The following is a 24,975-nucleotide window of genomic DNA, read 5'->3' on the forward strand; positions in this document are numbered from 1 at the left end:
ACTGCCGCCATCAGGTCGTGGAGGTGCGGGTGGGGGAGAGGTTCAGCCACTGCTTCAAGGCCAGTGGGCGGACACCGCGAGAGCTCTGGAGCTCTGCAGGACACAGCCCTCAGCCTGTCCCCAGGCCCCTCCACTCACCTGCCGACCTGAGGCTGGAGAGCCTGGAGGGCCCCAGGGAGAAGGCTGCCATCCATCTCTCACCACACTCTCTGCCGCGAGAACCGCTGGGAGGATGGCTGAGGGTCCCACGCTGAACAGTCGCGTGCTAACGGCTGCGAGCCCACCTCATCTCTATTACATGCTTTTTGCATGCTTTTTCTGTGGAGCAGAGACCAGCAATCATCACTCAGCCCTCTCTGAATTTCTGGTCCACAGGACCTGTGAGCATAACAAAATAGTTTTTGCTTTGTCACTCAGTGTGTGGCAGCTTTTACAAAAAAGTAGATAATTGGCATGTCCTTCATTCACAAGGGTCTTTGACATCCTTGCAGGACCTTCTTCCCCTACTAGATCCTTCCATCCACTGGGTCACACCAATGACCACGGCAACACTCTACACTCCCAGCTCCTAGACCTCCTCCCCCACAGGGATGTCCTCACATAAGCCACCTCAGCTGCCCTCTTTCAGTTGACAAAAAGGCAGGACTTCTCCGGGATTTTAACGGCCACCTGAGAGGGTCTGGGATGAAGAACAGACGGAGGCCTCATCTTACCCCCCCCCCCCCCGCAAAGATCCCCTGACTCCCCCCTGGGATTGTCAACAGGCAGGACACTGAGCAGAGCTGCAGGTCACAAAGTCACTATGCCAACCTTGCTGTCCATCATAAGGGACCTCACAGGGAATTCTGCCCCCTTGGGGCAGGGGAAGGGCCATCCCCCAAGGCCAGCCATCTTTGCCTCTTCCGCCCTCAGCCAGGTACCGAGAAAGGCTCACAGTGTGCTTTAGTGAAAGGGCTGGAGGGGGCGAGGGCCCTTGGAACACGCAGAGACGGCGGAGGCCGCCGCCTGAGGTGGCCTGAGTGGCCGGCGTCCAGTGGGACCATAGGGACGGCCAAAAAAAATGGGGAGCGGTGGGCCTGGGATGCCGGGGCCCGCGTTCTTCCTGCTGCTGGTGCTGCCGGCTCCGCTGCTGAGTGCGGGGAGTTTCCAGCACAGCAGTCCAGGCTGGAAAGACCTCCACCGCGTCCATCTGGACTGGGGGAACCTCTACCGCCACCTCATCCAGGACGCGGGAAACTTTCACCACCTCCGCGGCCCCAGAACCTGGCTCCGGAAGAGCCGGGCAGAAGACAAGAATTCCTGCCAGGGCTCGTTTGACCTCTACCTCATCTTGGACATGTGAGTGGCCCCCTGCCCTTGCCAGTGCCATTGGGTGGTCTCTGATGTCAATGTGGGCAAGACAGCTTAAATGAATGCCAGCTTCTGCGAGGGGAAAGGGCCGAGTAGTCTTGCTTAGACCTCTGTGGCCTCCTTGTCCTGAGGCAGAAGGAGTGACCTAGGCATTTGTTTCTGGGACTTTTTCTTTTGGAAAGGAAAAAAAGGCCACCATAGTTTTCTGGATGGCTCTCAGCTTAGCTTGAACTTGTGGCCTGCATGCCCCTTAAACAGCTGGAGGGGCAGGTGATTGCTAGGAGCTGTCTTCTCAGCACCTGGGAGAAGCTCACTTTGGGTTTGGGGTTGTGTTTTTTTGTTTTGTTTTGTTTTTAACCAAATGACCTCTAGTTTTACTGAGCCCCAGAGAGATTGCTGTGTCCTCTGTTAAGCATTCTTATAATGTCACTGTTTAGAAAGTCCTTTGTTTTGCTGGTTCTTTCTTTGACAACTTGGAGATCCACGTTACAGTTTGTGTGCACTTTCGGAGCAGTTTGGTCTGTCTGCATGTGGCCTTGGGAAACCTGGGCTGTGCATTAGGTACCTTCTGGCCCTCGAGGAAGGAAAGGGAGGGGGAGATCCTCAGACTGGAGAAATGGCCTTGGTTCCATTTTCAACTCCTCTGTGGGACTGAGGATAAATTTTACCTATTCACTAGTAACAGTAGTATGACTCCCAATATCACTGAAGCACTTTATGGTCCCCAGAGGCCTTTACTGCACATCTGTCATCCTCAAAACAATCCTAGGATATAAAGCAGGGAAAGTATTTGCATATGCAATCTCCTGGAAAGTTGGGCAGACTCCCAGAGGTTGGGTGAAGTAGCCCAGAGGCTGGTGGGGGTGACAGAACCCAGGCTTCCTGAGTTTCCCTTAGTCCAGCATCCCAAGTTGTACTTCCTCGAATTCCTCTTATTCTCCAGTGGAGACTGACGGTTGGGGGTATGTGTGCCCCAGCCCACCAGCTTCTACACAAAGGCAGCAGAGGTGGGAGCACCTTACTTGCTAGAAGTTCCCTCCTCATGGTCCACTGATGGGACTTCTGAGATGCCCTGGGCACGTCTTGTCTGGTTGCCCAGGGTGGTAGTGATTCCCCTCTTGGGCACTGGGTTGGGGATGGATGGACATTGTAGGGGGATGACAGCCTCTTTTGGTAAGTCTTTCCAGAGAGTGGCAGTGCGTCCAAAGAGTCCTCTCAGCTGCCATCGTGTTACAGTGCCCCTGCCCACAGCCCTGCTCTCTGCAGTCCAGCCCAGAGTGGGCACAGTGCAGCCCCAGGATGGATGCGGAAGGGCTCTGGGCACAGGTGGGTCACTTGTTATGTTCCAGGGATGTGCTGAACACTAAGAACACCCAACAGCTTGAGGGAGTAGGTTTTATATCCCTATTTTAAGGTAATGAAACTGAGGCTGGGAGTACTAAATGATTTGCTCAATGTCAATAAAAGTTTGTTGCAAAAGATTAAATAGTGGGAGCATGCTCCACTTTCCTCTGCTCCAAGAAGGGTGTGAGGTAGGGGGACTAGAAAGCACCAGAGAAACGGCTTCCTGAGCCAGGTTGTCCCCAATTCTCACCCCTCTCACCCGCCCCCCACCCCTACCTCTTGCCTCCTTTGGCTTCTTAAATGCTAGGGGGCAGCACTGATCCCTCTGACCAGAGCTGGTGTAGCTGTAGTTCAACGTGAAGGGTGTGGGTCTTCCCATGAAGGCTGGGAGGGCAGGAGAGAAAGGGGAGCAACTCGAGCTCCCTCTACCCCCAGTCAGGTTCCAGGACTGAAGCTGCTCCACAGACCTCATCCATACTGTCAGTCACGACATTTGCCTTTCAGACTGGCCAGATCCGAATCCTGTTGGATTCTGCAAATGGGAAGGGGAGCTGGGGGTGTCCAAGAAAGGGCCCTACGCACCCATTTCTCAGCCCCAGGCCGTCAAGGAGGAGTAGGCCTACAGCTTTGCCTCAGAGGGCCAGCCCAGGCTTGTCTGAAAGCCCAGCACACTCCTCAGCCCCAGGGAAGGAACACCACTCCCTGGGAACTGTGCTCTTTCAGTCTAGTTGAAGAAAACCAGCTTGACAACATTTTCGCAGGGTGTGAGGACAAACTTTCTCCTGTGGCTGCTTCCTGCTACTCCTGGGGAGAGGGGAATGATGACCTCTGAGGAGACAGCCCAAATTTTCAGTCAGGCCGACTCCACTTATCAGTCATGTGTCCTTGGGCAAGTCGCCTCACTGCTCTCTGCCTCAGTGTCCCCATCTGTACAATGGGATCTTCATACCCACTTCACCAGGTTGTTCTGAGGATGAAGGGAGTTTATACGGTTTGCCCAGCACGTGTCAGATGCAGTCATGGAGGATGAGCATAAGATCAACTTCCAGGGAAGCAGAGTCACACCGTGGGAACCCCCCAGCACTGCAGGGGCCCCTGATCCAGCCCTGACTCCCTGGCTCACTCTCCCCCCATGTGCCCTTTGTGGGGAGGTGGGGTGCGGGCCAGACACCTCTGCTGGTGGCACTCCCAAGTTTCTCTGGATCTTTCATCCATTAGCGAGCAGTCTTACTCATTCTCTCGTTCCCTTGTTCATCCACTCACTGAAATAATTACTGGAAAACTGTTATACGCCAGTCACTGTTTTGGGCAGTGGGGATAAGGCAGCAAGCAAAACTTGAAAAAGTCCTCGTCCTCTTAGAGCTTTCATATTAGGAGACAAGAAATAAATAAATCAAAGGGGAACGAGTGTGTTAGATGGGGATAAACACCAGGGGGGAAATCAGGACAGGAGGATGGGAAGTTCCGGGGGGGGGGGGGGCAGGGGGGCGGGGCGCTGCTCTAGAGAGGTGCTCTAGAAAGGCTATACTGACAGACTGGAAGGTGAGGAGGTGGGAGACGGCAGATGTCGTTTGAGCAGAGGCAGTGTGTGATTGCGTTGTGTTCTAAAAGGGTCGCAGTTAAAGGGTACACAGGCAGAATCTTCCAGGAAACCAGTGAGGGGCCTGGTACAGGGATCCAGGGAGGAGATGATGGTGGTATGGACCAGTAGGTACAGGTGGCTCTTTTGAAGGTAGAGGCCACAGGATTCCAGAGAGAATGGATGGAGGGATACCAGGTGTGTCTCTAGACTCAGGGTAAGAGTAGAGTAGGAAATCAGCTTCATCACTGCATCTTCTTAACAACTATGTGTAAACGTTATTACTTCTATTTTACAGATGAGGAAAGGAAGTTGCTAAGGGCCAGGGAATAACCACCAAAATTCTCAGACAGGAAAACATGGAGCTGGAATTAAAGTTCTAGAATATCTGATTCCAAACCCCATTCCAAAGACGCCAAGACTGGGTGTGTCCCTGAGAATCCCTCTGGTGGTTGGAGGCAAAACCAATGTCTCACCCGCAGGAAGGTCTTCAGTGATTCACTCCCAGCTCCTTCATTAGATTCCTTACTCATTGGTTCCTTCATTAGGTTGAATTGGATGAAAATGACAGATGCTCCCATGTGCCCCCAGTACTGGCTGGTGGCCTATGAAGGCCAGGGAGCTGCAGGCTAAGGGAGTGGCCTGTGCAAAGGCCTGAAGAATGAGGCCCTCAGGTAATCTCAGAGGATCCAAGTGTGAGAAGCTGGGGTAGGGAGGAAGAAGGAGAAAGGAGGGGCACAGGCCAATGAGGTGGCCCCGGGCCCACGTAGGAGGTGTTTTCTTCACATTTTGGTGTCACCGAAGACAAGCTTTTATCAGAGGAGAAGTGGATCATATCTGCATTTTCAAAAGAACCGCTTGGCTGCAGCAGGGAGGAAGGACAGGAAAAGGAAAGGGTGGAAGCAGCAGCCGGAGGAAAAAGGAGAAGGGTCCAGGGATGTCCCAGGCAGCTGGAGAAAGGCAGGTAGGAGCCCAAGGTGGGCGTGCCCAACGAGAGGAGAATGAGGAGACAGAACCCAGAGGAGCACCCACATATGGGGTATGAGTGGAGGAAGAGGGGCTGGCAAAGAGGAGAGAAGCAGAGCGCCAGGGACCGAGCCATGCAGGATACTCCTTAGGGACTGCCTTGGCATCAACACCTGTGCAAGGGGACTGATGGAAGGAGGATTAAGTGGAACTTCAGCACAGGCCTGACAGGCTCAGCTGACCTGTGAGGAGCTTTGGAGCTGAAAGGCACCCTCAAGGTTATCCCAAGTTGGGCCAAATGATTAGGCCATCAGTCACTGCAGGTGGCTACCTCAAGAAGGTAGTGACCCTGGGCAAGGAAACTCTGCACATGAGGGGTTTCTAGAGCTGATGACAGCTGCAGGGACATCCTCAGAGTAATACCTGGACTCAACATGTCTGTGTCCTTCACAGCTTCTCCCACAGCTTGGATGAATGGAAAAATAGGACTATGCAGGCCAGACTGTTGATCTGTGTTCTCCTATTTGTGGGACATCTCAAGTCTTGTTTTATCCTTCTTAGGACCCCTCACAATTCCTCAAGGAGCTAGACATGGCTTATGTGCTTTTGTCAGCAGAGGACGTTGAAACCTGTACCTATTAAACAATAATTCTCATTCATCTCTCCCCAACCCACGGTAACTTCCATCCTATTTTCTGTATCTGTGAATTTGCCTATTCTAGGTACCTCATACAAGTGGAATTATATATTAGTTGGCCTTTTGTGTCTGGCTTATTTCTCTTAGCAAAATGTTTTCAAGGTCCACCCATGTTGTAGCATGTATCAAATTTTCATTCTTTTTTATGTCTGAATAATATTCTATTTAATGTATATACCATTTCCTTTACCCTTTTATCTGTTGCTAAGAACTTGTGTTGTTTCCTCTTTGGAACTACTGTGAATAGTGCTGCTGCAAACATTGGTGTACATGTATCTATTTGAGTCCCTGCTTTCACTTCTTTTGGGCATATGCCTAGGAGTGAAACTGCTGGACATTCTGTGCTTTTAATTCTGTGTTTAACTATGTTAACTATGCCATATTATTTTCCACAGTGGCTGCACTATTTTACATTCACACAAGCAGCGTACAAGGGTTTCCATTTCTCCACATTTTCTCTGACACATTATTTTCCAAGTTTTGTTTTATTTTGTTTTGTTTTTGATAATAACCATCATGAACTGGTATCTCATTGTGGTTTTGGTTTACATTTCCCTAATGACTAGTGATGCTGAGCATCCTTTTTAATGCTTAATGTATATCTTCTTTGTAGAAATGTCTATTCAAGTCCTTTGCCCATTTTTGAATTGGGTTGTTTGGTTTTGGTTGTTGAGTTGTAGGAGTTCTTATGTATTCTGGATAGCAATTTCTTATCAGATACATGATTTGCAATGGTTCTTTCATTCTGTAGGTTATCTTTTTATTTTTTTAATATTTATTTATTTATTTGGCTGTATCTGGTCTTAGTTGAGGCACACAGGATCTTCGTTGCGGCATGTGGGATCTTGTATTGAGGTGCAGGCTCTTCATTGTGGTGTGCAGGCTTCCCTAGTTGCAGCACACAGACTTCTCTCTAGTCGTGGTGCACGGGCTCTAGAGTGTACAGGCTCAGTAGTTGTGGCATGCGGGCTTAGTTGCCCCATGGCATGTGGGGTCTCAGTTCCCCAACCAGGGATCAAACCTGTGTCCCTTGCTTTGGAAGGCAGATTCTTAACCGCCAGACCACCAGGGAGGTCCCTATCTTTTCATCTTTTTTCATGGTATCCTTTGTACAAAGGTTTTTACTTTTGATTAAGTTTGGTTTATCTCTTTTTTCTTTTATTGCCTGTGCTTTTGGTATCATGTCTAAAAACCATTACAAAATCCAATGTCATGAAGCTTTTCCTCTATGTTTTCTTATAAGTTTATTAGTTTCAGCTTTTACATTTAGATCTTTGATCCATTTTGAGTTAATTTTTGTATATATTATGTAGGTGTAAGTTAAGAATCTAACTGCATTCTTTTGCATGTAGACATCCAGTTTTCCTAGCATTAGTTGTTGAAAATACTGTCATTTCGAACATTGGATGGTCTTGGTTCCCTTGTCAAAAACCAATTGAGAAAAATGAGCAGGAGCTGGCCGGGCCGGAGCCTCTATGGGGGGGGGCCTGAGGCACTGCAGAAAGTGGGCCTGAGCCTCCAGGATGACGGTGCTGCAGGAACCCGTCCAGGCTGCTATATGGCAAGCACTAAACCACTATGCTTACAGAGATGCAGTTTTCCTTGCAGAGCGACTGTATGCGGAAGACTTTCTGTAGATGCGGAGAGCAGGGGCTACTCTTCATAGTGTACACTCAGAAGAAGCCTTGTTTTTACTGGCAACCTGTTATTACCACTCAGGAAAGGCATATAAAGCATATAGACTCTTGAAAGGACACAGTTGTACTACACCACAATGTAAATACCTGCTTGCAAAATGTTGTGTTGATCTCAGCAAACTTGCAGAAGGGGAGCAGATCTTATCTGGTGGAGTGTTTAATAAGCAGAAAAGCCATGATGATATTGTTACTGAGTTTGGTGATTCAGCTTGCTTTACTCTTTCATTGTTGGGACATGTATATTGCCATCATATGCCTATCTTGTGACCACAGTTGCACTCAGTAATCTAGAAAGCTACGTGTTATAGATTTGCAGCTACAGCTTGTTGGGTTATCTTTTATCTCCAGCAAGACAGATCGGCTTGCCAAAGGATCAGAATGTTACCAAAAGAGCCTTAGTTTAAATCCTTTCCTCTGGTCCCCCTTTGAGTCATTATATGAAATAGGAATTAAACAGACTGAATTTAGAATCTTCCAATGCAAAGTACTCATTGAATACAGATTCTTCAGTGTCTTATATTGATTCAGCTGTAATTTCACCAGATACTGTCCCTCTTGGAACAGGAACTTCCATATTATCCAGACAGGTTCAAAATAAACCAAAAACTGGTCGAAGTTTATTAGGAGGACCAGCTGCTCTTAGCCCATTAACCCCAAGTTTTGGGATTTTGCCATTAGAAACCCCAAGTCCTGGAGATGGAGCCTATTTACAAAACTACACTAATACAGCTTCTGTAATTGACGTGCCATCCACCAGAGCCCCTTCAAAAAAGAGCGAGGAATTCCACATTTGGACCCACCTTTACTGGAGATGTCTGAAAAAGCTGCTTTTCGTCGCATGCCTTTTGGGCTCTGTGGGCATCCCTTGCCAAATAAAACTGTATGATGGCATAGAACCCAGGACCGGCCACTGCAGCGTTTGGGAAGACTCGGACAGAATACAGAAGGCCAAACTGGGAGAAGACTGTGAACGGAGAATGCTGTAGGGGGTCCCACGCTAAGTAAGTGCAGGAAATTTCCCGCGCAGGAAACCAAACTGCCCATTCCCTTATACTCCCCCAGTCCTTCGCCATCGCGACTGTGGTGACCTGCAACTCCAAACCCTTCTCATTTCATGATCAAGTTTTCCCCTGAAATCCGAACCTTCGAGAAGCATTTGGAGGCAATGTGACACCTGTTGGGAGCTATCTCTTAAAAATGCGTGGGGGCGAGTGGACGGCTCAGGTCGCCTCTAGAACTAAGATTCCTCTCAGCGGAGCCCACAGCGGGTGAGGTGCTGAGGCAGGACCCGGGGCTCCCAGTTACTGGGGCACGGGCCGGCTTTCTCCACCCCTCCCTCCACCCCACCCAGCTCACTTGCAAGGCCTCGGCCGCGGGTCCAGAGCTCAGCTCCCACAGCATCAAGGTTTTGTCACTCCCGGCGGGAACCGCAAAAGGTACCAACTCCGCCACGCCACCGTCACTTGCGCGTGCGCGGCTCGGCACACGCCATGCTGCGCCTTAAAACGGGAGCGTGAGGGGGCGGGGCCGCTCAGTGGGCGTGGGATGAGGGCTGCACTCGGACCTGGGCCGGGAGAAGGGAGCGACAGGCTTCGCAGGAACCGGAACCGCAGAGCAGAGCGCGCCTGGCCGCGCCGTCTGCGCTCCTAGCCCGCCCCGCCGCCCGTCCCCTAGCAATGGCACGCCGCCTCTCCTTCCTTCCCCACCCAAACCCCCGGGCAGGGCCCGCGTCCCTCGGGGGCGGGAGTCCCGCAGCGCTCGCAGCTCCCCCCGCGTCCCAAGGCTGGAAGGGGTCAGGGCATGGGGTCAGGGCATCAGGTCATCCCCGCCCTCGGTCAGCGAAGCTCAACACCCTCCGGGCAGCCTTGGTCTGTTCCAGCTGGGAAAAAACTCGCCAAGGAGCCCCTTCTGGGATTTGGTGCTCTTAGCAGTTAAGTTTTTCCTCAAGTCTCCCCTAAATCTCTTGATGAGGAAGTTGAAACTTCCATACTTGTAATTGCTTACTCTCCTCTATCTTGCAAAGGCATGCTTACCACTCTCAGTTAAACAATAAAATGAATTACTAAGAGTGATCAGATAAGGGAAGAATGTCTCCCTCTCAGGCACCCACCCCAAGCCTTTGTTTGAGACCCTTTGCACATAGACTTGTTAAGTGTTCATTAACTTCAACCTGCAACCAATATGAGAATGCCAGTTGTGACCTTAGTCCTGATAAGAATGGAATGTCCTGCTCCTACAAGTTCCTGTTAGGACCCCCTGCCATGTGTGCAACCCATGGCAACTCCCGCGCTCTGTAACTGCCTGTGACCTATAGTAATTTGTAGCCAGTTTGTACCAATTATAGCTGTATGTTGTATATAAGGAGAAGACTTCCCTGAAACGGGGCCCAGAATTTTGGAGCTCATCTGGGGTCTGCTGGCGTACTAAACCTGAGTTCTCCAACTCTCTGAGTGTGGTGCTTGGTTTCTCATGAGATTGGTTTTCTGCAACACTCTGAAGTCACGGAACCCTTCCCAGAGGTCCGAGGAGTTGCAGAGACCCCTCTCCTCCCCCCAGTGTTGCCCTCCCTTTCCTCTCTCCCCTCTTCTCTGGGCAGGGGCCATGGGTGGCCGTCCGTGCCCCTCAACACCCCCCCCCCCACGCCGTCCTCCCAGCCTCGGGCCCACCAGGAAATTGAGGAGTACTCTCTGCCTCCTTCCTACCTCACCACCACCCCTCCCCCTTTGACTTTTTCTTAGTTTAAAATTGTCACTGTATTTTTTCCTTCTCCATCCGTTTTTACAAATACACGTCGCTGTAAGCTAGTTAGACTTTACGGATTATCAAAACGAAAAAATCTGAGACGCTCATAATTCTATTACCCGGAGAGTGTCCATTTTACCGCCTTAGTACAAAATCTTCCTGGACATTTTCTCTGTGTGTCTTTATATACGTATTCAGAATAGGGATGCACTGTTCATACCTGCTGTTTTGTACATGCCATTTTGTAACCCTTTGTCATTTAACCATTTATCTTTTTGTCGTGATAAATATTCATCTGCAAAAGTGGTTGTGAATTGTCCAGCGGGCTTGTTAAAACGCAGATTACTGGGCCCAGCCCAGAGTTACTGAATCAGTAAGCCTGTGCATTTCAAACAAATGCTCTTTCTGCTCTTCCTAGATGCACTTTGAAAATTACTGCTCTGTAATGTCATTTTTGTTGAAGGAATTGTATTTTGTAGTCAAAGTATAGACTGTTACAGTTTAAAAAAAAAAACAATTGAATACATATATGAGGGTTTATTTCTGGGCTTTCTATTTTATTCCATTTTATATGTCTGCCCTTATGCCAGTACCACACTGTTTTGATTATTGTAGTTTTGTATTAAATTTTGAAACCAGAAAATATGAATCTGCCAACTTTGTTCTTATTTAAGATTTTGCTTATAGCTATTTGAGTCCCCTGAGATTCCATATGAATTTTAGCGTGGATCATTCAGTTTCTACAAAAAAAAACAAAAATTGCTGTTGAGATTTTGATAGAGATTGCATTGAATCTGTAGATAGCCTTAGCTAGTATTGCCAATTTAACAATACTAAGGCTGCTAACCCATGAATATGTAATGTTTGCTGATGAAAACTCAATTAACAATCAAGTAAAGAAGAAAAATTAGAGAATTTTATTTGAGCCAAACTGAGGATTATAACCTCAGGGACAGATTCTCAGAAACTCTGAGAACTGTTCCACTTGCCAGGAGCTAGAGATGCAGTTTTACATATTTTTGAGACAAAGAATCATGTATCACACTGACAGGTTAACATTATGCATAAAGTTCATCAGAGATGTTTTGGCAGGTATGCATATACAGAGTGAGCCTTTAGGTCAATGTGATCCCCTGTCAGGATGAGAAAAAAATATTGATCTTAAAAATTACAATGCTGGCATCAGAAGAAAGGGACTGTTATCCTCAAAGGTTGATTATATCCTCCTGCCTTGAGGAGGTCTGGTTAATGCATAATGCAGAAGCACAATGCATATTTGGGAGAGGTTCATCACAAATTGGGGCATGTCATGCATGTTTCAATTCTAACTTAGTTTGATTGTCTTGCCATAGAAAACTTTATGATTTTCCTTATCATGTTTCTCTAATAATTTACATATTTTAAAATTTCTTTCAGCAACGTATTCTAGTTTTCAGTGTACTGGTCTTTTGCCTCATTGATTAAATTAATTCTTAAGTATTTAATTCTATTTGATGATATTGTAAATGGAATTGTTTTCTTAATTTCCTTCTTGGAATATTCATTATTAGTATATAGAAATATAACTGATTTTTGTATGTTGATTTTGTATCCTATAACTTTGCTGAATTTCTTTATTAGCTCAAACATCTTCTGTGAAATCTTTAGGGTTTTTTACATGTAAGATTATATTATCCAAGAACAGAGATATTACATCTTTTTTTTTTTTTTTCAATTTGAATGCCTTTATTTCTCTTTCTTGCCTAGTTGCTCTGGCTATAACTTCCAGTGCTGTGTTGCACAGAAGTGATGAAAGTGGGCATCCTTGTACTACTCTTGATCTTTGGGGAAAAGCTTTTAATCTTTCACCATTGTTATGTTAGCCAAGGTTTTTCATAGCCTTTATCACATTTTTCATAGAATTTTTCCCTATTCCCAGTTTGAGTGTTTTTATGAAGAAGGGATTTTAGATTTTAATCAAGCGATTCTTCTACATCAATTGAAATGGTCAAGTAGTTTGGTTTCTCCAATACATTAATTTAATTAATTATATTGTTTGATTTTTGTATGTTGAACCATCTTTGTATTGTGGAAATAAATCCTACCTTTTCAGATGCTGCTAGATTTTTTTTTGTTGAGGATTTTTGTATTTATATTCATACAAATATTAGTCTGTACTCTTCCTGTAGTGTTTGTCTGGCTTTGGTATCAGGGTAATGCAGGCCTCATAAAATAAGTTTGAAAGTATTCCCTCCACTTCAATTTTTTGGAAGATTTTGAGAAGAATTTGTGTTAATTTTCCTTTAAATGATTAGTAGAATTAACCTGTGAAACCATCTGGTCCTGGACTTTTCTCTGTTGGGAGATTATTGATTACTGACTCAATCTCTTTACTAGTTATAGGTCTATTCAGCTTTTGTTTCTTCATGATTCAGTTTTGTCAGGTAAGTGTGTTTCTTGGAATTTGCTCATTTCATCTAGGTTGTTTTATTGCTTACAAATTTCAGTATTCTCTTATAATCCTTTTTATTTGTATAAAATCAGTAGTAGTGTCCCACTTCATTTTCTGATTTCAGTAATTTGTCATCCCTCTTTTATTTAAATTAATGGATATAAAGGTTTGTGAATTTTGTTGATCAACTTACCAATTTTTGATTTCACTGGTATTTCTCTATTTTTCTATTACATATTTTATTTATCTTTGTTATAATCTTTATTATTTCCTTCCTCCTGCTAGTTTGGGGTTAGTTTTCATTTATTTTTCTAGTTCACTAAGCTGTAAAGTTAGTTTATAGATTTGAGATTTTTCTTCCCTTTTTAATGTATTTGTTTAGAGCTACAAATTCCCCTCTCAATTCTACTTTCACTGTATGTTTCTTTATGTTGTGTTTTCATTTTCATTTGTCTCCTGGTATTTTCTAATTTCTCTTATGATTTCCTGTTTGACCAATTTGCTGATTAAAAGGGTATTGTTTAATTTCCACGTATTTTTGAATATGTGGAAATTATTATTTTCTGCTATTGACTTATAGCTTCATTTCATTGAGGTTGGAAATGATTTTAAGTTTTGGGGTGATTTCATCATTTAAAAATTTAAAGAAATGTTTTGTGGTCTAACATGTAATCTATCCTGGAGAACATTTCAAATGCACTTGAGAAAAATGTGTATTCTACTGTTTGGGAGAAGCGTGTTCTGTATGTATCTGTTAGGTACAATTGGCTTATGATGGTATTCACATCCTGTATTCCCTTATTTCTCTATTTTCTTATATTCTATCTGATTGTTCTATTACTAAAAGTGGGATTCTGAATTCTCTATTATTGTAGAACTGTTCATTTCTCCCTTAAGTCTGTCAATGCTTGCTTCCTAAATTTTGCTTTTCTGATATTTGGTGCATGTCTGTTTATAATTATTTTGTCTTCTTGGTGAAATGACCCTCCTGTAATTATATAATGCCTTTGTCTTTTATAACAATTTTATATGTAAAGTCTAGTTTGTTAATTATAGTCATGCTAGCTGTCTTTATGTTTCTCTTTACTTGGAATATCTCTTTTCATTCTTTCATTTTCAACCTCCTGATGTTGTAACATTGAAAGTGAGTCTCTTGTAGACATCATATGGTTGCATCTTTTTTGATCCATTCTGGCAATCTGTACGTTTTAATTGGAGAGTTTAATCCATGTACATTTAAAGTAATTGCTGATAGGGAAGGACTTAATATCGGACATTTTACTATTTGTTTTCTGTGTGTCTTCTAGCTTTTTCTCCCAAAGTTTCTCCATTTCTACCTTCTTTTATGTTTAGCTGATTTTTTTTTTGTAGTGATATGTTTTGGTTCCCTTTTCACTTCCTTTGTGTGAAGATATTTTGAATATCTATTACAGATATTTTCTTTATGGTTACATGGACATTAATGATTACAAATTAATATTCTCATATATAATATGTATATATTATATATAATTTTCCTGATTTTCTTTCTTTTTAAAAATCATTATTTTTATTCAAATATATTTGCCATATATCAAATATATTTAGATAGCACCTCTGTCACATCACATAATTATTATTTCTTTTTTTGTGATGGGAATAATTAACATCTAGTCTCAGAAAATTTGATGATTAAAATAAAATATTATCTATGTTCACTAAACTGTGCATTAGATATCCGAGATTTATTTGTCAACTAGCTGCAAGTTTGTACACTTAAACAACACCTCTTATTCCCCCAAGCCCCTGGCAACCACCATTTTACTCTGTTTTGATGAGTTTGGCTTTTTTAGATTCCACATATAAGTGATATCATACAGTATTTGTCTTTGTCTGACTTATCTTACTTAGCAAAAGGTCCTTCAGTCTTGCCACAAATGGCAGGATGGCCTCCTTTCTCATGGCTGAATTAAATTCCATTGCATATACATACAACATCTTTATCTAAGTATCTGCTGATAGGCACTTAGGTTGTTTCTATATCTTAGCTATTGTGAATAGTGCTGCAATAAACATGGAAGTGCATATATCTCTTCAATATCCTGTTTTCATTCACTTTAGATATATACCCAGAAGTGGGATTGCTGGATCATGTGGAAATTCTATTTTTAACTTTCTCAAGAACCTCCATATTGTTTTCCATAGTGGCTAAAGCAATTTAGATTCCCGTCATCAGTGTAAAAGTTTCCTTTTTCTATACATTCTCACTAGCACTTGTTATTGCTTGTCTTCTTGATAGCCATTCTAACAGGTATGAGATGTGTCTCGTGGTTTTTGATTTGCATTTCCCTGATGATTAGTGATGTTGAGCATCTTTTCATGTACTTGTCCATTTGGATGTCTCCTTTGGAAAAAATATCTATTTCTCTGCCCACTTGTTAATCAGATTGTTTGGATTTTTTAATTGAGTTGTATATGTCCTTTATACATTTTAGATATTAATCCCTTATCCAATATATGTTTGTAAATATTTTCTCCCATTCTGTTGGTTGCCGTTTTATTTTGTTGATTGTTGCTCTTGCTTTGCAGAAGCTTTTATGTTTGATGTAGTCCCATTTGTTGACCTTTGTTTTTGTTGTTTGTGGTTTTGGTGTTATATCCAAAAAAGTCATTGCCAAGACAAATTTTAAGGAGCTTCTTCTCTATGTTTTCTTCTAGGAGTTTTATGGTGTCAGGTCTTATGTTTACATCTTAGATACACTTGAAGTTAATTTAGGGGAGTGGTGTAAGATACAGGTCCATTGTCATTTTTCCACCTGTACTTATTGTTTAGCAAACACTATTTGTTAAAGATATTATATTTTCCCCATTGGTGCTCTTGGCTCCTTTGTCAAATATTTGTTTACTGTATATATGTGACATTAATTCTGGGTTCTCTATTCTGTTCCATTGGCCTGTGTGTCTGTTTTTATGCTATTACCATACTGTTTTAATTATTCTAGCTTTGAAATCAGGAAGTAGAGTTCGAAGTCAGAAAGTATGATGCATCCAGATTTGTTCTTCTTTCTCAGAATTGCTTTGGTTATTTGGGGTTTTTTGTGGTTTCACACAAATTTTAGGATTGTTTTTTCTATTGCTATAAATGCATTGGAATTCTGATAGGGATTGCATAGAAGCTATAGGTGGCTTTGGGTAGTATGGACAGTTTAATAATATTAATTCTTCCAATCCAGGAACATGGAATGTCTTTTCATTTATTTGTGACTTGTAGTTTTCATTGCATAAATCTGTCACTTCTTCAGTTAAATTTATTCCTAAGTGTTTTATCGTTTTGTTTTGTTTTCTTAATTTTTCATCTTTATTGGAAAATAATTTCTTTACAGTATTGTGTTAGTTTCTGCTGTACAACAAAGTGAATCAGCTATGTATATACATATGTCCCCATATCCCCTCCCTCTTGAGCCTCCCTCTCACCCTCCCTACCCCACCCCTTAGGTTTTCACAAAGCATCGAGCCGATCTCCCTGTGCTATGCAGCAGCTTCCCAGTAGCTATCTATTTTACATTTGGTAGTGTATATATGTCAATGGTACTCTCTCACTATGTCCCAGCTTTCCCTTCTCCTGCTGTGTCCTCAAGTACATTCTCTACATCTGCATCTCTATTCCTGCCCTGCCACTAGGTTTATCAGTACCATTTTTCTAGATTCCATATATATGTGTTAGCATACAGTATTTGTTTTTCTCTTTCTGGTTTACTTCACTCTGTATGACAGACTCTAGGTTCATCCACCTCACTACTAATAACTCAATTTCATTCCTTTTTATGGCTGAGTAATATTCCACTGTATATATGTGCCACATCTTCTTTACCCACTCATCTGTTGATGGACATCTAGGTTGCTTCCATGTCCTGGCTATTGTAAATAATGCTACAATAAACATTGTGGTACATGTATCTTTTTGAATTATGGTTTTTTGAATTATGGTATATGCCATTTTTGATGTTATTCCTAATGAGATAGTTTTCTTTATTTCTTTTTCATATGTTTCATTATTAGAAATGCAACTGATTTCTGTATGTTGATTTTATATCCTGCAGCTTTACAGAATTCATTGTTTAGTTCCAAGAGGTCTTTGGTTGAGTCTTTAAGATTCTCTATATACAAAATCAAATCATCTGCAAATAATGACGTTTACTTCTTCCTTTCCAATTTGAATGCCTTTTGTTTCTTTGTTATGCCAATTAGCTCTAGCTAGGACTTCCAGTACTATGTTGAATAAGAATAATAAGAGTGGGAATCTTTGCCTTGTACCTGATATTAGAGGCAGAGCTTTCAACTTTCCACCACTGAGTGTAATGTTAACTGTGGGTTTGTTGTGTATGGCCTTAATTATGGTGTAATATGTTCCTTCTATACCCAATCTGTTTGAGGTTTTTAGCATGAAAGTTTGTTGTAATTTGTCAAATGCTTTTTCTGCATCTATTGAGATGGTCCTGTGATTGTTGTCTTTCATTCTATTAATGTTGTGTATCCCATTTTTTAATTTGCATATCTTGAACCATACTCGCATTCCAAGGATAAATCTCATTAGGACATGGTATATAATTATTTTAATGTGTTCTCTTTTTTTTTAGTTGAGTACATAGTTCTACTTTCTAATTGAAGTGTAGTTGACTTACAATATTATATTAGTTTCAAGTGTTACCATTAGTTAAAAAAGAAGTTGTCTTGCACTTTAGCATGGAAGCTTCTGATAGAAAGTTTATGTTGTGGAAGTTGTCAGAGTCTAGTGTTTGCTACCCAGCAATTATTGGACATAGCCATGTCACACATATCTGCTCAGTGCAATAGGTAGAGTATTGGTTTTGAGGCTAGATCTCGGTTCAGATCCATGCTAGCTATGGAAACTGTGGAAAATTCCATGACTTATGGGAGCCTCAACTTTCTCATGAAAAAGAAAATAATGAGAATGAAAATAATGCTGACATCATGGGTTGTTCTGGAGTTGGAAATCATGTATGTAAAGTGCCTGGTACATACATCTCAATAAATGATAAGCTTGATAATGTTAAAAGAATCTATTCTTAGTTTCATCGCTATTTGTTGAGAAATTTAGATGCATCCTAGAGAATGCAGGAGTGGTAGACAGGACCAACTAAGAGACTTTTGTTGGAATGTTGTGCCTAAGAGCCCTGACCCCCACCCACCCCCACACACTTTCAAGGGGCAGGAGACGAGTAGACAGCTGGGAATGGTTTATTCCCAAGGGAAATTGAGGGACCAGAAGAATCATATCAGAATCACTGGAGGCTTTTCCAATCAATTCATCCTACATCATTTCCTGTGTAACAGCTCCACTGAACCTGCCCAACCATCCTAGTTTGCCACCAGAAGTCCCTCATTTATGAGTCCCAACAACACAGGTCTAGTTGGTCACATTTCTCACACTCACCCTGGTGAAGTCACCACCAGGGTGACCCACTGAGGTCACTGAGGAAGTGTGGCAGCCTTCAGCTACATTGTGGGGGTGGAGGCAGTTGCTAAAGGATATGCTGAAAGTTGGGGAGACAGAAATTCTGCCCACACAATGGATGCACCTCATCCCTCTAACTCAGGTCTTCTTCATTTTCAGGTCAGGCAGTGTGAACAACAACTGGATGGACGTTTACGGCTTAGTGGAGGATTTGATCAAGAAGTTCGACAAGTACGGCTTCTCCAAGTTGCAGGGTGTTTTCCCCTCCAGGCAGAGTACACCGCTATTTAGACTCAGTGGGCATGGGAGCCCCTCGGGTCAGGAGCAGAGAGCCCAGGGGGGTGTTCTGATGCTGGTTCCATCAGGTCTCAGCAGCTTTATTGGCTCCTACCTGGGAGTCAGGCCATATTATAGGGAACACAGTCTGCCCTTAAGGAACCTCATAAGTGAGGAAACAGGCAAACCAGTAACACAATAACTAAACACCAGGTTAAATGGTGCCAAGGGCCAGAGGAAAAGGGCCAAGGTCTTATAAGGCAAATTAAAGGAACAAGCAAGAATTCTTAGGAAAAAGTCAAGGATGGTTCCCTAGAAGATGAATTTTGAACCAGGTCTTGAAGGATGGGAAAACACAGAGTAACAGGAACCATCAAGGAGACTTCTTGTGCAGTGAGTGGTCTGTTCAGCTGGAGAATAGGGTTAACTCAGGAGAAAGCTATGAGATGAGGCTGGACAGGACAGATTTGGACCAAGGCCATCAGGGCTCATAATGCCAGGCAAAGGGACTTTGACTTCCTGCTGTGAACAATAGGGAGCTATAGATAATTCCTGGTCAGGGGGTCTGACATGGTCAAGGTTGTGTTCCAGGAAGGGAAGTCTGATACTCTGGGTAAAATGTATTGTAACAAGAATGAGGAGCAGTAGGGAGCTTATCTAAGAAACTATTGCAGCAATTTACCTAAAAGTTAATGAGGGTCGATGGACCAGGGTCACTGGCAGTGGCCAGGGAGGGGAAAGGGAGGGATGCATATGAATAGCTGCCAAGAAGAAGAGTGATTTCTCTGAGATGAGAGTAGATACGGCAGGGAGGGCTATAAAGGAGGGAAGAGGAGTGAAGGTACAAAGAATTTCATGGAAGAGGAGAAGCCAGTTGGGAGGCCCTCATACACGAGTGCATAGGTGTCTGTCTCCCGGTGTGTGCAGTGTAGATGCGCACATGTATGCATGTGTGTGTGTGTGTGTGTGTGTGTGTGTGTTTGAGAGAGAGAGACATTTGGGGGAGGGGCAGGGATTGGGAGTATATGGTTGGAGCTGGAAGCCATTCTGGCACTTTCTTCCAAGAAGACACCACATCTCCACAGGCCTCCGTCACCAAGATTCCTAAAATCCTTCCCTAAAGTTATAGGAGGTTCCAGGTTTGGGAAATGGACCCCAAAGCAGAAGAGCTGGGGTGAGGAACAGAGAAATTGACATGCACCTTCTTCCTGGCTGCTCATTGGCTTTGTTTTGAACCTGTGTCATGTATAGCTTCTCATGAGCACATGCTTCCTCCCCAGCCCTAACCTGCGGATATCCTTCATCACATACTCCACACTGGGTCGCACCGTCATGAAGCTCACCTCAGACAAGTAAGTGCTGCTTTAATCTCCCAAGGCAGGCCTGGTGGATGGGGTTCAGGGAGGCCCCAAGGAGCTGACTCTTTCCATGGGCGCAGGCTGAGCCATCCAGGGCTCCCCTCGGTGCCCACGCTGACCCCCAGCCCCGGCTCCCCGGCTCCCACTGCCCCCTGGCTACGCTGGCACTGGCAGAGCCCTGTGCTGCTGGACCATCTCCGGCCCCTCTCCGCCCTGCCCTCCACCTGTCCTGCGTGCTCTCAGCACTCTTCCCTTTTCTCAGAACTGGCTGGCTGTGAGGACGCCTGGGATCTGGTGGAGCAGATGCGGGGGCCCTTTGTGAACACTGGCCTGTGTCGGGCACCTGCTCTGGGTGTGACTCTCTGCTCTGGGCCAGTGGGGGCAGAGGGGAGGCAGAGAGAACCAGGAGGCAGGGGTGGGCAGTGCTGAAGTGCTGGAGCTTCAGCGGAGGGAGCTTGGTCCCTTGGTGGGTCTGAGACAAGGGAGCCCCTGAGTGTGGTTCCAAACACGGGGCTGGGCTAGGGTGCAGGAGGGAAGCCTGACACCCCCGCACCCTGCGTGGGCCATCAGGTGGGCCCAGCGGTGCGCCCAAAGGCCTGGAGGTGGGAGACGTGGAGCTCCTGAGCAGCAGGGAAGTGAAGAGGCTCCTGATGCAGAGGCCTGGCACCCAGGGAGTGTGGAGGCACCAGTGCCTGGAGACAGCGCTCCCTGTGCCTGGCTCCCAGGAGAGACAGGGCTGGGCTTCCTGCTCAGTGAGGGACTGGAAGGCAGGGTTTTGTGTGTTCCTCTCATCTGCATTTCTGAGACAGAGATGGAAAGGTGGAAAACCAAGTCACTGGGGAGCTGTCAGGCAGATGGCAGAAAGAGAGGTGGGGGCTGGGCGGGGGCCTCTGGGGGAGGAGCTGCCCATGGGGGAGAGGAGGACCACTGCCTCCTCCAAAGCAGGGGGTCAGAGCCTGAACCAAGAGAGCTGTGGGGAGGCTCTTGAGGGTCTCCCGGGTCCTCTCTGGAGAGTGGAGGTGAGGATGTCTTCCTCAAGGGAAGGTGTCAAAAGTGGGAGTGGGGCTCAGGGGAGTGGAAAAATGGGGTGGAATTTTAGGAAGTGAAGGGCTTGATGAGGGCATGAGCAGCCTAGTGTCCTCTCCATGCACAGAGCTGGGAGTAGGGGTTGGGGGGTTGCGGTGGGGGGGGGGGGAGGGGGCAGCCCAGGTAAAAGGCCCACTCAGGCAGGAGTGAAGCCTCGCCGAGCTCTGTCCCAGGCCGGAGCCTGGGGAGGCCTGAGGGTCCCCACATATTTGGGGATGCTGCCGACAAAACAGAAATCCTCCCAAAAGTGTCAGGAAGAGGGAAGGGCGTCTGTGCTGGGGTGGGCAGGGCCTGGTTTGGCCTCCACTGGCCCTGGGTCACAGGCCCCCTCAGCTCCTGGGCTGGGTCAGGTAGGGGGGGACCTGGGGCTCTCAGATCTCACCTCAGGGCACATTCCCTTCTGCCGGAGGCGAGAGCCAGCCTGCAGGCACCATGTGCTCCTTAGACTTGCTGTGACAGCTCAGCCCGTCCCCTGCTGTGTCCCAGGCCCGTCCCCAGCTCTCTGCTTTAACAGAGGCCGACAACCCATCCCCGCAGCAGCCTGGGGTCACTGCTCTTCCGCCCGCATGGACAGCCCTCAGGCCTCTTTTCCAGCTCATGGTCTATTTCTTCAGGAGCACATGAAGCCCAGGAGCCCTAGACTCTGATGGAGCAGCTTGCCTACTTCCATCAGCACCAATTCAGAGGGGAAAGTGGCTTGGAGGGACCAAGTCCACCTCAGGGGTCTGTGGCAGGGGAGGAGGGGACAGGGCAGGGGTACCAGCAGAGAGACTTTTCCAAACTCAGCCTTGCCTGTTGGAGGATAACCTGCCTTTACCAGGGACCCCATCGATGCCAGCAGTACCATCGGTCACCCTGGGGATGTCAGGTTCACAGGTGCACATCCGTGGGTGCTCCCCCCTCACCACAGACAGTCAAGGCAGGGCCCTTGCTGAGTCCCCTGAGGTCTGCATGCCTGAGACAGGGGTGAGCACATGGAAAGCCAGGCCCTACCCGTGCGGCCAGCGAAGCAGCATCCTCCACGCTTACCAAATGGGGGACAGAGAAGCACTGACCAAGCCCCGTCAGTGTCAAAGACATGGACGGAAAAGTCACGACAGGGCAACTTGTGTCCTCTCTGGTCCAGGCAGGTCTACACAGGGTAGAATGGCACCAGGGCAACTGGTCTGTGTTCTAATAGTCAACCCTTATTGCTCCCCTACCCCCTTTACTGATTTTTTTCAGAAATGAAATTCGTGAAGGTCTTAGAAGACTTCAGAATGTAGTGCCTACAGGAGCCACAAACATGCAGGAAGGATTTAAAAAGGTACACACCCGACAGCTGTGAGAGTTTATTCTGCTTTGTCAGGTTCTTAGAGCATTATTGGATCATCTCACTGCCCTGCCCCAATTTCTTTCATTTTGTTGCAGGCAAATGAGCAGATTCAACAAGCTACCTCAGGAGGTAAATTACCTGCTGACGTCACTGTGCTCAGGTGGGACAGGGCAGGCCCGGGCCTCAGCGAGGGCTGGTGCAGACTCACCACAGCCAACTCCTAGCACTGACCCTGGGAGCGAGTTCCTTGCCCTCCCTGTGCTGCAGGTTCCTCCTCTGCACAGCGAGGATGAAAACCACCCCCAGGGATGTCTCCGAGAACCACACGGGGTCATGGGTTACATCCCTGGTTCTTGCTAGATATCAAGTACTTGACCTACAGTTGGGCTGCATGAAAAAGGAAAGAGAAATTCCAGGGCCTGCGAGCAGATGGGGTTCCGTTTAGGGAACAGAGACCTTGATGTCCCCCTGGCTGCCCACACTTTGTCCACCACAGTTCTGGCTCTGCCTCCTTTCCCTCCAGCCTCTTCCCTCTGGTTGACTCTTGTCCTACGACTCTGCCTCGCAGACCTTCTGCATCTAGACTGTGGGGTGGCAGCCCTTGTCAGGAAACATGCGTGGGCTGCTGGGCAAAGGCGGGAGTTGGGCAGGGCCACTGCCCAAGCACCTTGACTGTCATTCTGGCGGCTCCTCCCTGTGCTCCCCTGAGAGACCTGTCCTTGTCCAGTGAAGTAGCCGCAGTTGCCTTTCAGGGCAAAGGCTGTGCCATCTGCCCATCGTGAGGGTCCATTAGGAAGAGCTCTGAGCTGGTCTCAGGCTGCACCTCTGTCAGTTGGGTCCTGGGCTGAGGTCCCTTCCCCCTCCAGGCACTCTGGGTGGTGGGTACTCAGGTCAGGGTGGCCTCTCCCCGGGAGGGGGAGATGTGGGAGCAGTGCTGAGGGCCTGCCAGCCTGAGGCAGGTCACTCCAGGTGCCTGGCTGACCCGGACACTCCCTGCTTCTTCTGCAGGAAACAAGATTCCCTCTCTGATTATCTCCCTGACCGATGGAACTCTGGAGGAAGCACCATTTGAAATGACTAAGGACGAAGTGAGTCCAGACCATCGTACCAGCTTTGTGTTCCACATGTCTTGTGAATTATACTCAACTCTTTTCTTCTCTTAGGCTGACAAGGCTCGGAAAATGGGAGCCACTGTATACTGTGTGGGTGTAAAAGACTTTGACAAAGAACAGGTAATTCAGAACAGGTAACCAGGTGCCCCTCTTGAGCCCAGTTGGGGAAAGCTTTCAAAGGCAGCTGTCCCAGGGTCACCCAAAGGATGGCCCTCTACCCACTCCACATGATTGGACAACAGAAGGACAGCAAGTGTTGTGTAAACCTACACACCAGAGGTGCAGGTGGAGGAGCTTTCCACTCCCTAGGGGTGGGCTGCTGGCAGACGCCAGGGTGTGGCCCTTGGAGTCCACCACGGCAGGAGGCCAGAGCCTGTCTCCTGGGACAGGACCTGCTGCATCCTCCACCCTGGCTGTGTGCCAACCATCTCCTCTCTGCTGTAGTTACTGGAAATTGCAGACAGCCCGAATCATGTGTTTGGAGTGGACCAAGGATTCAAGGCTCTTAAATACGTCGTTGAGCCAGTGAGTGAGGGCTGGACGTGAGAAGTGGGAAGGGGTGGCTTCTCACTAAGCCCCCGCATTCATGCCCCTGCCCCTCATCTCCCTCTCCTAGCTCGGAACTAAGTCTTGTATGGAAATTACAATTGTGGAGCCTTCCAGTATCTGTACAGCAGGTAAGAGCTGGAATCGCTGTTGTGAACACAGGGGTATGTGTTTGTGTGAGTTGTGAGTGTGCCCAGTGTGCATTGTGGGTGTTCTGTGAGCACATGGTTTCAGTATGTGTGGGGGGGGGGGGCGTGTAGTGTGTGTGGTGTGTATGAGTGTGGTGTCTGAGTGTGCGGGGTGACTGTACGGAAATTGTGGGCATATGACTACATTGGGCATGTAAGGGAATGTTTATGTGAGGTGTGTATGCAGACGGTTGTGGGGAGGGGCCTGTTTTGTATAATAACTTCTTTCTGCCAGTTTTTCTGAGATGTAACTGACATACAGCTCTGTATAAGTTTGATGTACGCCACGAAATGACACAAAAATATTGCAAAATGGTAACAAGTTTAGTGTACATATTTTTTTAACTCAAAACTAAAAGTTTAATTAAGAAATACGAAAAACTTTATTTTAAAAACCCTCAACAAAAAACTAGCAAATAGAATCCAACAACATAAAAAAAGGACAATATATCAAGAATAATTGGGGATCACCCCCGAAGTGCAAGCCTGATTCAGTATATAAAATATCAATGTGATTTTCCTCATTAGAAAAATGGAGAAGAAAAACATGACTATTTCAGTGGATGAAGAAAAGAATTGACCATAGTTCACGGTCAACGTCGTGCTAGTAACACACCCTGACAAAGGCATCCAACAAATACTCACAGCTATCACTACAACCAGTGGTTCAATGGTGTCGGCCTCTCCCTGAGATCTGGAACTTGACAAGGATGCCCTCTCTCCCCCGGGAGGGTCCCTGCGTCAGTGTGGGGAGGACCCTGTGCAGGTGCTCTTCTCATAGACGCCGTCTCTCTCTCAGTGAGCTCTGTCTGTGCTGGCTTGTGCATCCACAT

At 46.1% G+C, this 24,975-nt stretch overlaps 2 protein-coding genes across 31 annotated transcripts in view; one reads left to right on the top strand and one right to left on the bottom strand.

Annotated features, from left to right (window-relative positions):
- ZNF488 (zinc finger protein 488) overlaps positions 1–9,122 on the bottom strand; it is a 176,330-nt gene extending 167,208 nt beyond the window's left edge. For 20 of the 27 annotated variants that reach the window (XR_009053627.1, XR_009053626.1, XR_009053628.1 and 17 more), the window contains exons 1-3: positions 8,990–9,094; positions 7,721–7,778; positions 139–378 (exon numbers count right to left, since the gene is read on the bottom strand). The gene's annotated coding sequence lies outside the window, so the exon portion shown is untranslated. Of the gene's footprint in view, positions 1–138; positions 379–2,970; positions 3,051–7,720; positions 7,779–8,433; positions 8,482–8,989 lie in introns of those variants that run through there. The other 7 variants (XM_057734069.1, XM_057734062.1, XM_057734053.1 and 4 more) reach the window with 6 other exon arrangements.
- The window catches only part of ANTXRL (ANTXR like), a 42,521-nt gene continuing 22,653 nt past the window's right edge, over positions 5,108–24,975 (top strand). Inside the window, exons 1-10 of one of the 4 annotated variants that reach the window (XM_057734038.1) lie at positions 5,174–5,237; positions 18,421–18,492; positions 19,623–19,711; positions 19,818–19,889; positions 22,206–22,287; positions 22,392–22,425; positions 23,305–23,384; positions 23,460–23,528; positions 23,853–23,933; positions 24,025–24,085. In XM_057734038.1, coding sequence (XP_057590021.1) covers positions 19,686–19,711; positions 19,818–19,889; positions 22,206–22,287; positions 22,392–22,425; positions 23,305–23,384; positions 23,460–23,528; positions 23,853–23,933; positions 24,025–24,085 — 505 coding nt within the window. In that variant the 5' untranslated portion in view covers positions 5,174–5,237; positions 18,421–18,492; positions 19,623–19,685. Of the gene's footprint in view, positions 5,238–9,255; positions 9,564–18,420; positions 18,493–19,602; positions 19,712–19,817; positions 19,890–22,205; positions 22,288–22,391; positions 22,426–23,304; positions 23,385–23,459; positions 23,529–23,852; positions 23,934–24,024; positions 24,086–24,975 lie in introns of those variants that run through there. The other 3 variants (XM_057734035.1, XM_057734036.1, XM_057734037.1) reach the window with 3 other exon arrangements.

This window comes from Hippopotamus amphibius, chromosome 5, assembly GCF_030028045.1.
Source record: "Hippopotamus amphibius kiboko isolate mHipAmp2 chromosome 5, mHipAmp2.hap2, whole genome shotgun sequence".
NCBI classification, from domain to species: domain Eukaryota; kingdom Metazoa; phylum Chordata; class Mammalia; order Artiodactyla; family Hippopotamidae; genus Hippopotamus; species Hippopotamus amphibius.